General features: G+C 36.1%; 1 protein-coding gene across 3 annotated transcripts in view; it reads right to left on the bottom strand.

Annotated features, from left to right (window-relative positions):
* COG5 (component of oligomeric golgi complex 5) overlaps positions 1-13,532 on the bottom strand; it is a 322,331-nt gene that overhangs the window by 63,836 nt on the left and 244,963 nt on the right. For all 3 annotated transcript variants that reach the window (XM_047095454.1, XM_047095453.1, XM_047095455.1), the window contains exons 13-14: positions 9,521-9,682; positions 7,247-7,346 (exon numbers count right to left, since the gene is read on the bottom strand). In XM_047095454.1, the coding sequence (XP_046951410.1) occupies positions 7,247-7,346; positions 9,521-9,682 (262 nt within the window). The remainder of the gene's footprint in view (positions 1-7,246; positions 7,347-9,520; positions 9,683-13,532) is intronic.

Genomic DNA, 13,532 nt, shown 5'->3' with positions numbered 1-13,532 from the left:
GGCTGTGAGCTGTCAGCACAGAGCCAACATGGGGCTCAGAAACACGAACCGTGAGATCATGACCTGAGCCGAAGTCGGACACTTAACTGATTAAGCCTCCCAGGTGCCCTATTTTCTGCTTTTTTTAAAAGTTTATATTTATTTTGAGAGAGAGAGACAGCATGAGTGGGGAGGGGCAGAGAAAGAGGTAGAGAGAATCCAAAGCCGTGCAGAGCCCAATGCAGGGCTCGATCTCATGATTCATGAGACCATGAACTGAACCAAGATCATGACCCGAGCTGAGATCAAGAGTCGGACCCTTTAACCGATTGAGCCACCCAGGTACCCCTAGATATTTTTAAAAATTTAAAGCACACTGACAAGATTCAAAAAGAAAATTTCATGAGTTTTTGTTGTTGCTATTGCCATGTTCCTAATTTGACTTTGTGACAGATGGCATGATTAGTCCCAATCCTTCATCCCTCTTTCCATCCACATCCTTTGCAATTTCATATTGCACTGTGGTTGGGTGGTTTTGGTAAGCCAGACCTTGGGGAATAATTTCTCTCTTGTACTTCTGCCTTCCTCATGGGATCAAGCCCAGGAGAGCCTGCTGCAGGCACAGAGACATGCAGAACAGAGTATTTAACTATAGTTGAAGGCAGCCTCGATCAGCTGCCAGCCGGCTGTGAGCAAACCCAACCAAGGTAAAGCCACCTAGCTGCCCCTCAAGTATGAGCAATAAATGCTTACTGAGTGCCATTCAGGTGTTGTGGTTGTCTATTATGCAATGTTCTCATTACAACAGATAATAAAGACTTTGCAGACTTTAACCAACAGATTTGCACTTCTCACTTTCTTCTGAAAATACTTCCTAACGATAATAACCATTTCTGACCTTTTCCTAAGTCTTCACTATGGCCTACTGAATCTTTTTTTTAATTAATTAATTAATTTTTAAATTTACATCCAAGTTAGTTAGCATATGGTGCAACGATTTCAGGAGTAGATTCCTAAATGCCCCTTACCCATTTAGCCCATCCCCCTCCCACAACCCCTCCCTCCAGCAACCCTGTGTTTGTTCTCTATATTTAAGATTCTCTTATGTTTTGTCCCCCTCCCTGTTTTTATATTATTTTTGCTTCCCTTCCCTTAGGTTCATCCGTTTTGTGTCTCAAAGTCCTCAGATGAGTGAAGTCATATGATATTTGTCTTTCTCTGACTAATTTCACTTAGCATAATACCCTATGGTTTCATCCATGTAATTGCAAATGGCAAGATTTCATTCTTTTTGATTGCTGACTAATACTCCATTGTGTGTGTGTATACACACACACACACACACACACACACACACACACACACATACATACACACCTCACATCTTAATCCATTCAGCCATTGGTGGATATTTGGGCTCTTTCCCTACTTTGGCTATTGTCGATAGTGCTGCTATAAACATTGGGGTGCATGTGCCCCTTTGAAACAGCACACCTGTATCCCTTGGATAAATACCTAGTACTGCAATTGCTTGGTTGTGCCTACTGAAATTTTTTTTTAATTTTTTTAACATTTATTTATTTTTGAGAGACAGAGCACAAGCGGGGGAGGGGCAGAGAGAGGAGGAGACACAGGATGAAGCAGGCTCCAGGCTCTGAGCAAGCTGTCAGCACACCGCCTGACACATGGCTCAAACCCACGAACTGTGAGATCATGACCTGAACCGAAGTTGGACGCTTAACTGAGTCACCCAGGTGTCCCCCTGAATTCTAAACCAGCATGACCATTTACTACAGACCTGGCACAGCCTGCAGAAAATCAAGCTCTCACAAGTCTGGGAAGCAAGTCAGAAAGTGATCTCAAGGGAAAGAAGGAGTGATCCTAAAATAGTTAAATGCAAGAATGGAAGTAAGAAAGAGTAGAAGGCTGTCTATGAATCGAGAGGGTAGGTAACCTAAAGGGCTCAGTGTGTTTGTATTATAGCTAAAGTGCATTTGGGCCAAAAGAATCTACTGATATGTTTTGTCTATTTGTACATAATATAAAAATTCTCCCAAGTGATTACATATTTTTAAAACTTTTTATTATTTTAATGTTAATAATATAGATTATCATATGATATTATATGGAGCAGTATCCAGGTAGATGACATTTATCTCTGCATTAAATAATCCTTTTAAAACTAAAAAAGTTGAACTCATGTTTCTGTATCATCGTTTAAATATCACACATGTAGGTTTTCTTCCACTATAGGAATGTCAAGTCTCCAAATTGCTTATGAAATCACACAAAGAATAAAGGGTATATTTACAAAGCGTTTTAAAAAAAAAAAAAACAAAAAACAAAAAAAAAACCCAAAACCCTACTGCCATCTAAAACTACTGACCTCATACACAGCTACTGACCTGCATTAAAGTTGAAACCTCCCCTTAAATGTCATTCCTATTACTGTTTCCATTTAAATGGTCTGCAACCTAATTAAATGCCAATCTACTTTCTCACAGTTTACAACACTTGACATTTACCCCAAGATTCTAGATGTCATTCCCTGAAACCATCAGATAATGGTTACTGTTGGAAAATGTCCTTACAGCTTACCTTTTAAAAGGACTACATTTTAGTATATCTGCCTCTAATTTTGACATCACAAGTTTACAAGCCTATAAACGTTTATAAAGGCACAATAACTTCTTTATAGTAATATTTTAATTTCACTTTAATATATAGAGGACAAGGAAAACATTGATTCAAACTTGCGAGGTCTAATGACATTTTCTTCTAAAGGTCACATTTCAGAACCATATAAATTACCAATACATAACCATTAAATAATCACTTTGTTCAGTTCAATCCTAAAATGTGTCTATACATCTATAGATATATATACATCTATAATTTATGTATTTTGAACATAAATTCTACTCAGTAATTTTTTTTTCTGCTTAGTAAATTACTTATAACTTTACAACTACTGTCAGTCAAGACAAATGAATAAGAACTTTTAAATAAAGACAGTCTAAAAAACCAGTGATCTCCTTTTTACAAAAGGGTACCCATGAAGCTGATATTCACATTACATACTAAATTAAATACATACTAGAGGAAGTAAACCCTTCTTGGTTATAACTCACATGTGAGAATTCAAGGTTAAATCCCTGTTTTTTCTAAACTAAATTACTAAACCATCTAAATATCTGCTATGCTCTGAAATGTTTATATCCTTCCCACTCACCCCATTCCTGACTTATATGTTGAAATCTAACACGCAAGGAAGGGGGGCCTTTGGGAGGTGATTATGTCACAAGAGGGATTAGTGCCCTTATAAAAAAGGCTTTAAAAAGCCCCGTGCCCTCTTCCCTGTGAGGTTACAATGAAAAGACAGCCATCAGTGAGCTAGCAAAGGTGTCTCACCAGACACCAAATCGGCTAGTGCCTTGATCGTGGACTTTCCAGGCCTCAGAATTGTGAGAAATAAGTGAATGTTGTTTATAATTGACATTATTTAAAAAAAAATTTTTTTTAAGTTTATTTATTTTTGACAGCATGTGCGCGCACACTAGCAGGGGAGGGGCACAGAGAAGGAGAGAGAGACACAGATTCTCAAGCAGGCTCCAGGCTCTGAGCTGTCAGCATAGAGCCCGATGCAGGGCTTGAACTCACGAGCTGTGAGATCATGACCTGAGCCAAAGTCAGACGCTTAACAGACTGACCCACTCAGGGGCCTCTTTAATTGACATTATTTATGTTGGTTATAAGTCACCCAGTTTGTATCATTTTGCTAGGGATCAAAACACTATCCACTAAGAACACAAGTTAAATAAACTATAGTATATAAATAATATATATCATGCATATATTAGATTTAGATCTCTATGTCATATTGTAAAGTAATTAAGTGAATAAATAAGTAAATCACAAAAACAATTTCACATTTCTTAAATAAAAAAGAAAGATGTATTTGTGTTGAGATACAATGCAGTTTGAAAGCTTGGTCTAGAGTCAAATCTGAGTTTAAATGCTAGTTTCAACACTTGTTGGCCGGCATTCTACTTTTACCAGTCTGTATCAGGCATGCTATTAACTTTTCTCAGTCTTAATTTCCACATTTTGTAGTGGCAGGTATCGCTACTTCCATTACATAGGATTACTGTGAAGTAAATAAGATAATACATATAAATGGCTTGGCATAATCCAAGCCACTATAAATGTTTAGTAACTGTAGTTATTTTTATGGCCTTTCTCTAACCTCAAGAAATGAATTCTCTGGTACCATGTAAGAGTCATAAAAACAAATCTAAGAATTAGTCCCTACAGAGGTTTAGGTTTATATGACACATAACATTGGTGATTAATAACAGAAAACCTTAGAAAAAATAACACATGTGTAATGATAAAACAATTCCAGATTATTATATGCACATATATGTACCATATATGTAGTATATACATACAATTTATTATGTTATACTCTACTGTGTCCTAGAATATTAAAATAAAGAGGTTGAAAACAAATAACATAGCTGTTAAGCATGTGGAAGAATTTATCTAACTACACAGAATGACTGAGATGACCACAAAAATGGTCCACATTAAGGATCAACTTGAGAAATCCTTTTATGAGCTTTCCTCCTGATAGGAATTCAAGCTGTAGTTAAGTATACTAAAACATTCTGATAGCCAACAAACTTGCACAACTGACCTTTAGGGAAATAAATTTAGGATTCAGGAAAGCAGCTCATTCTACATTTTAAGTTGTATATTTTCAAGTCCCCCTTTTTGAAAGCATGTTTGTCTCAAAAATTCTAGCTTTCCATGGGGCGCCTGGGTGGCGCAGTCGGTTAAGCGTCCGACTTCAGCCAGGTCACGATCTCGCGGTCCGTGAGTTCGAGCCCCGCGTCGGGCTCTGGGCTGATGGCTCAGAGCCTGGAGCCTGTTTCCGATTCTGTGTGTCTCTCTCTCTCTGCCCCTCCCCCGTTCATGCTCTGTCTCTCTCTGTCCCAAAAATAAATAAACGTTGAAAAAAAAAATTAAAAAAAAAAAAAATTCTAGCTTTCCTTCATCTCACTACTTGAACATTCCATTAAGGATCTGATTTCTGTCACTTTTCAACCTTGTGGACTTAAATTTTTCATCTATAAAAAGAATCCTCCATTTACAGAAATATCATGCCATATTTCAAGCCAACATTTCCATTTACAGATAAAGTAGATATTCTAATTCAAATTCTGTTTCAAGTCTTTCTCCCACTGAAGACTTAATACTGGCTATTTTCCTCTAAATGTTTTCAGAGAAATAATTCTAAAAGAATAGGAATATGGCAAGATCAAAGAATAAAAAACATCAAACTTAAGATAAAGAAGTAACAGAAATAGTACTACTAGCCAAAAATAAGAGATATATACTAAAATGTTACCTAAGTCCTTAATTAATATTTTAAAAATAAAGCATATGATGCTTTTTGTACTCTTATTAATGTTTAGGTTTTCTTTCTGCACTAAAATCAAAGTTGAAAAGGACTTTTGGGTTAGCCTTCAGCATTGTAGGTTTGGTAGGCCTGAGTAATCAGGGTCACAGACTATCTGACCAACAGTATCACAGTCAAATGTCTGTTGATGTATTTTAATTTTGTCAAAGCCTTTACTGTTATCACCTTAACTGAAGTCACATGTTACAATACCACTGCCCCCTGCTGCAGCAGAAATGAAAAGTATTTTCTATACATATGCTGGCTCTTCCTTATCATGCTGTCCTCAGGTGGGACCATCGAATGATTTTTTTTCCTGACATTTTCAGTAACTATAATGAACTCTATTGGATGTAATACCGAATTTCATTTATAGCAACAAATGTTTTTTAAAGCAATGAATATCATAATAAAGCTTCTATTTAAAAAGTTTGAGAGAAAAATCAGTCAACTAATTACCTATAAAGAGCTTCCATGGTCTCTGTAGGACCAGTTTTCAATAAAGTTTTAAAAAGATGCTTCTAAATTGCTTATCAAGGCTATAAGAACAACTGAATGGAAAATAGCACATTAATATGCAAACAAAATCTGGCCATCCGTTGGAACTGAAAGAAGCCTTATGATCGTTACCACCAACGATCATTTTATGCAAATTTTTCAGTTCAATTTGCTACCAATGTACCCGAAATATCATTCCAGAACCAACTAGAACTACAAGCATATAGGTAAAATCAGATTACTTCATTTTATGATGTATGGTTTGGGAGCAATCAGAGGCTAAACTGAAAACATGGTTGGTCACCTCTGTAAAGACCGGAGAGATTCTGGCACATTCCTTAAAATTAATCAACACAGATGAAAATATATTAAAGCCTTCATATTTGGATTTCTGTTAGCATACATATATACTAGTTAAATATGTGTACTTAACTTTAAAACATTAATGCACAGAATTAGGATCATGATTCAGTTATTTAGCTATTATTTTAAATACAAATAAAATAATCTTTCAAACAAAATTATTTTAGGGTTAAACTTCCGCGCTCTATGGTTAAAACTTTTCAAAAGTAAATCAACATTTTTTATTACAGTTTTAAGCAGTTCACTTCCTCTAATCATTTTTTTTAACAGTTCAAGTCACTTTCACAATAGGTAACTGCAAGAATGGTATCTGGGTGAGCAGTCACACCAGAGGGGAATTTTGATCAATCTGAGGTAATTATATTAAATATATATATATATGTATGTATATATACATATATATATACACGTATATATATATATGTATATTATATATATATATATATATATATATATATTAAATCTATAAGGTAGTGCAGGCATTTTTAAAAAATGTTTCAGAGAAAGACCGAGAGACAGTGTGAGTGGGGGAGGGGCAGAGAGAGAGAGAATCCCAAGCAGGCTCCATGCTGTCAGCACAGAGCCCAACACGGGGCTCGATCCCACGGACTGTGAGATCATGACCTGGGCTGAAACCAAGACTCTGATGCTTAACTGACTGAGCCACCCAGGCACCCCAGTACAGGCATTTGTTTTGTTTCGTTTTGTTTTTAAAACCTTATAAAACTTTCTTGCATTATAAAAGTAGAACAATGGTAGGAGGATCACTTTTTACTAGATCCAACTTTTTTTTGGTTCAAATTCATCAGAAAGTTTCAAAATTTCACTAAAGTAAAAACACCAGTAAATTAATATTCAGCCAATTCAGTATTTATACTTAGGCAAGTATAATTAGCAATTTTAAGCAAAATCATTAAAGTTTCCAGAAGGGATATCACTTACAAGCTGCTCCGATTTTACACCGTATAACTGGATGGTCTTTGCCACGTTTTTAGACACAGCTATTGTGAGGTCTGCGTCTACAGCAGCTACATTTAGTTCACTGGAGAAAACAAAAACAGTCTTTAATTATTAGCAACATAGTTCATCAACAAAGTAAAGGACAACATATAAACTTAAACCCAATAAGCAATGTGGTGATTCTTTTTATAGACTTCACTGACTGCTTCCAAGAATTGGTTGCATTGTTTCATTTTTCTTCCTAAATTCAGCATTAAGAAAAAGTGCTTGGAGATGGCTTGGTTAATGACCAGTTTCTCATTAATAAAAGCACATCATGTGTGGGTTCAGGCTGTGATTAAAAGAGTAAATTGTGTACAGATTTTTAAAGTAGCACTCTTGTTAATACTGATAAGTGCAATTAGAGACACTGCATATCACAGACATCTGCAAGGAAATGACAGCTTTTGAATGGAAATGATGACCTTGGAAGGACAGAGGCTAAAAATATAAATTACACATGATACATAAAGATGCTCAGTTTCTGTAGAAATTATGCCAATTCATGCTATTTTGTAGAGTAGCTTTTTAAATATATTAAAAGCATAACAAAGATAGAATGTGAAATTTTATTTATTTATCTTTTATTTGAGAGAGAGAGAGAGAGAGCGAGAGTGAGCCCTGGGGAAAGGGGCAGGAGGGAGAGAGAAAGAGAATCCTAAACAGGCTCCATGCTCAGTGTGGAGCCCAATGCAGGGCTCAACCCCACAACCCTGGGATTTTGAGCCAAAATCAAGAGTCACACACTCAATTGACTTAGTCCCCAGGCACCCCCTAATTTGAAAATTTAAAATTTGGATCCTTGAAGTGTCATACTTATTTTCAACTTTAACAATGGATTGAGATGTTTGAGCTGAATGCCAAAAAAAAAAAAAAAAAAAAAAAAGAAAAAGTATTTACCAAGACCATGGAAAAATACTAGGAGTTCAAAACTGCATAAAACCCCATATATAGGTAGAAAGCAGGAAAAGATAATTATTGTGTCTGAAGTAGCAAACAAATCTTGGCACTTAACAGATTCTCTTTATGAAGAAAGTGAAAGACTTTGAAGCAACACTAGTGTATATTGTGTGCCATAAAAATGTACTTTCATAAATAGGGAGACATAACTTTATTAATGGTGACTTTTAAGTTCTACTGAATACTGGGCATAACCATGCTTCTTCGAGCTCCACGTTGTATTTGATTACAGCATTGCCAAACTGTCCAGAGGAATGGGAGAGATGCCCCTTTAATACTTTCATAAATAGGTCAAAAGATCAGGTTGAATCCAAGACTACTGTTGTCACTACCAAACCAAACAGATTAACAGAGACCTAACAGAGACCTGAGGGTAAAAACAATCTAGAATTAGGACTTTGGAAAAGTCATGATAATTGTGAAAAGATTTAAGATCAAGATGCAGAGCAATTTAGACACTGCGTAGGTAAGGTACACTTGCAGCTGGATACATGCTTGTGGACATTATACCTGTGGCTTCTTAGTCTTCCTCTCACATGCCTCAGAATCGCCACCTTCAAATGTGTAGTCTAAAACCATCTAGACAGTTCTATACTTTGATCCTATATTGCCTGAACTACTATTTTATTTCTCAAAATGTTCATCTACAAATGTACAGACCTCCTGTTAGGACAACTTGTTAGCTATGATAGGAGCTGAGACAGTCTTAACTGCAGATGAATCTGGGTAACTGTAAATGTCTAAGGCACCAGTACAATTATATCATCTGCAAGCATTCAGGTAGCACCTCTACCAGGATACCTCACCTTTTGAGCATTTTAAAAGCTGTCATATTTACTTAGGAAGCTCAAAATAGCCACACACACAGGTAGGCTAATCAAGATCATAATATCCTGTGCATGAAGTACTTTATGGACTTAAGATAAAAAAACATTAAGCTCTATACTTTAGTTTCTCAATTTGTAAAATTATTTTTATGCTATTTTACTGTGTAACACTGGATATTTACTATGGCATAAAAATTAGGTTTACTTTTCATCCTTGACAAGACACAGAATAATTATAAGCTATTTTTAGACTGTATTTAAAGGGTTTTATTAATTGGAATCTTAAGTACTTTCTGTATGTGCACTGATTCACTGCAAACCCCTTGATTTAATTGCAGGACTAATTACTTGAATAATTTGAAGTAAATTAAAACATCACTAACAAATGTGGCAGGCATTTTATAGCATGTCATTACATAAAAATCCGTACCTTGCTATAGTTTTAATGATACCTTCAAGTTCATCTGCAGAAGGAGGATTGCGACCACCAGGGGGAAAAACCAAGTTGATAGGATCAAAGAGTCGAGATAAAGATTTTGATAAATAAGCAGCTTCATAGGGTTGCAGTGAGTCTTTCAAAGCCTTTTCGGGGCTGTGGGAACAAAATGTATTAAAAATGAATTCAGATTATATAAAACTAAATGCTACTGTATTGGAGTGTGAATGCCTTTCTTAAAAATCTATCCTCTATATAAAATGTAACTCTCTATGAACAAAAAGGAAAAAGTTTGTTTAAAAATTTATATATTTACAAATACATTTCATGACTAAACATGTATTAAGAACTAAACATCTTAACCTATACATAAGTCCTACATATAAATGTAATACAATTTATATTGGTATCTACTGTAGTAAGTCTGTCATTTGAAACTAAGAGAATAACAAAGTAAAATCTTTTTAATTCTAATGGGGCTATGCCTTTGTGGAGGAAATCCAGATTCTAGAGAGTCTGAAAGCCTCAAGAGAGAGCCAGGTGTGTAGAAACTGCTCCACTCACTTGACCCTTTGTGCCACAGCTGCCATTTCCCAGGGAGCTCGCTGAGAGGGAAGTTCACAGGGTCTAGGCTTTTATCAGCCTTCCCATGCCAAACTAACAGAATGAGGACAAAATAAAAAGTGTTTGTCAAAGTCCTACAGTCACATAAATACTCCCAATTGGGGTTCTAAGCTAATTTGTTTTATAATATTTCTCACAAACCAGAACGTCCTTCTTTCCTCTTTCATCTTCCCATGTCTTAAATTATTTGCATTTTCATTTAGCAGTCCAACTATTGGGTCTTATATTTTTCCTTTGACAATTATTATCAAATGTCGATAACCATTATTTCCATTTGCTTTCTTATTCCTATAATTAACTCTGCATCTCCTTACATGGCCCTTGTTTATAATCCTTCTACCAGTCCTTCCATTGTCTTTATTTATTTATTTTTTTAAACAAATCTCCCTTCATTCTAAGTGTTAACCTTGAAAACATCTGACCTGCTCCTTCATGTAATTTAGGAAAACTGGCTTTCTCCCTTCCCACCCTTTCTGGCCAACTAACAAGCCCTAGAGGTCACAATGCTCTTGGCTCGTACATCGTAATTCCATAGTTATCTCTTAACATTTCTCATTCAACAAGTATTTCCCTCAGCACATATTTGCTGAGAATACCATGTCCCAGGCCCTTGTTAAGTGCTGGGAAGATGTAGATTAAAAGCACTTTACAAGGCAGTGAAGAAATGTGCAGGTAGAGTGCTAACTATAGTGTTTTCTGTAATAGGTGAAGATAGAACACAATGGAACAGGGAGGAACTAGTGTCTAAATCTGCCAGAGGCAATCCTCTATTGAAGTCCACACCATCTACTTAAATGTGTTCTGTTTTTGCTCCTGTCATTTACTGACCTTAAGAAGCCTCTTTCCTCTTCTGCAGACATTTCAGTTCTGAATTATAAGTACTAACACTCTTCCTGGTCTCCGAATTGCAGTGAAGATCCTTAGTGACTACAATGTCGAAACTGATAACTTTCCTGAAACTTATCTTGTATTAGAAGTCTACTTTTATTTTAGCTTTACTATGAAGCTTCCATATTTGAGTCATCATTTTGAACTGCTCTACTTCTTGCTCTCCAACCTTGAAGACAACTTTTCACACCCTCTACTTACCCCATTTCCTTCCCTCTATACTATTAAGTCTCTCCGATTTGCCAGATACTTCCTAGATGTGGGAAATATAGTAGTAAAGTCAATTAAAATTCCCTGTCCTCTTACCGCTCACTAAATGAGAAGCTTAATGTTGCTAATAAGATACTCAGAAAAATAAATACAAATTTTTAAATGATTTAAATATGGAATATGAGTCATAAGTTTTAAGAGAAAAATGAAGTAAGCCAGAAACAATGTGTTTAGATGACTTTCTCATTTTTTTTCATCCTATATTGTACAGGATAAGGCAAAAGAAGGTTTGCTGAGCACATCTGAAGGAAAAGAGCGAGCAAAGCGATGAAGATTTCCATGCAAAGAAAACAGGAAGTGCAAAGGCCCTGAGGAGGGGCCACACCTGGCTTTGTTGGCTAAAAACTTAGAGAAGCAAGCACCTCAGTGATAGGAGAGTGGTACAAGATGAAGTCAAACAGAAAATAGATGGAAAATATCATGCCAGGCTTTTTATGTCAATAAAGGAGCGAGATTTTACTCAAAAGAACTTGCTCTTAGACCTTACTGCGATCAATGCTATGGAACCTTTTCTGATTCTCCTACCTCATCATGATATTCACCAGTCTATCCTCTATCCGCAGCCAACCATTTCAAGGTACTCTCATTAGCATCTTGATTTTTCTAATTCATCTTCCTTTCAAAGCTCTAAGAATATCTTATTTAGATGATTTCTGTACCTGCTGCTACGCTACCCACATTTTGCAGAGAAAAAGAAAATTGTATCTATTATACATTTATGCTAACCCCTTACTTTCAAGAGACCTAAAGCGCAAGGTATTAACTCGAAATTCCGCACTAGCAGCCCCTGCTCTCTATAGGTGACCATTTGCTGCTACTTTACTCTAAGACCAAACCACTGGCAATAGCCTTCATCACCTTGGACTTCCCTAGCTTTTTTCTTTCTTTGTAACTGTATCTATCCTCTGTGATTTTCCTATTATGTCAAAGAAAAAAGTAGCTTTACTCCTTTTTTCCATCTAAACTTCTTTGAAGAACTGCATGTACTTCCTCCTTTCCCATTCTTTAAAAAACTGCTTTTTAAAAAACTGAAAGATAATTCACATTTGGAATTCATATTCAACCGTTTTTAAAAAAATTTTTTAAATGTTTATTTATTCTTGAGCGAGAAAGAGAGCACGAGCAGGGGAAGGGCAGAGAGAGAGGGAGACACAGAATCTGAAGCAGGCTCCAGGCTCTGAGGTGTTGGCACAGAGCCTGACACGGGGCTTGAACTCACAAACCGTGAGGTCATGACCTGAGCCAAAGTCGGACGCCTAACTGACTGAGCCACACAGGTGCCCCCACATTCAACCATTTTTAAAGTGTACAATTCAAACCAATTTTAAAGTGTACAATTTTTCGGATAGCCACAGATAGGCGCAACCATCACCATACTCAGTTTTAGAATATTTTCATCACCTCAAAAAGAAACTATACTCTTCAATTATAACCCCTTTAACCCCTTACTCCAACCCCAATCCTAACCAACTACTAATACTAGTTTTTATCTCCATAATTTGCTATTCTAGACTTTCATATGAATGGGATCATACAGTATATGATTTTTGTGACTGGCTTCTTTCACTCAGCAGAATGTCTTCGAGTTTCATCCATGTTGTAGCAGGTATTAGTACTTCGTTCCTTTTTATGGCTGAATAGTATTCCATTATATGGATATACCACTGTTTGTTTACCCACTACTCTGCTGAAGGACACTTTTGGCTATTATGAATAATACTGCTATAAACATTTATTACAAATCTGTGTAAACATTTAAAAAATCTGCTTAATGTTCCATTTTGTGGTAAAATATACATAACAAAGTTTACCATTGCAGCCATTTTTAAGTGTACAGTTCAGTGGCATTAAGTACATTCCTACTTGGTCATGCAACCATCACCACCATCCATTCTGGAACTTTTTCATGATCCCATACAGAAACTATACCCATTAAACAATAATTCCTCATTCCACCCTCCCCCAAACATGTTTTTATTTGTCTTAGGTACGTATCTAGGAGTAGAATTGCTGGTATCTGTGTTTAGTAACTACCAAACTGCTTTCCAAAGCCCTGTGCCATTTTAGATTTCCACCAGCAACCTCTGAGGGTTCTAATTTTTTCACATCCTTGCCAACACTTGTTAATACCTTTTTGATAAAGGCATATTGGTGGTGTAAAGGGCTAACTCACTGTGGTTCTGATTTGTATTTTCCTGATGTTAAGCATATTTTCACGTGTTTT

Source organism: Lynx rufus, unplaced genomic scaffold (genome assembly GCF_022079265.1).
Source record: "Lynx rufus isolate CCGP_SWC_20201006 ecotype Redwood Valley unplaced genomic scaffold, mLynRuf1.p SCAF_4, whole genome shotgun sequence".
In the NCBI taxonomy this organism is placed as follows: domain Eukaryota; kingdom Metazoa; phylum Chordata; class Mammalia; order Carnivora; family Felidae; genus Lynx; species Lynx rufus.
Note: the sequence above shows the minus strand (reverse complement) of the source record. Positions and strands in the feature narration are given on the sequence as shown.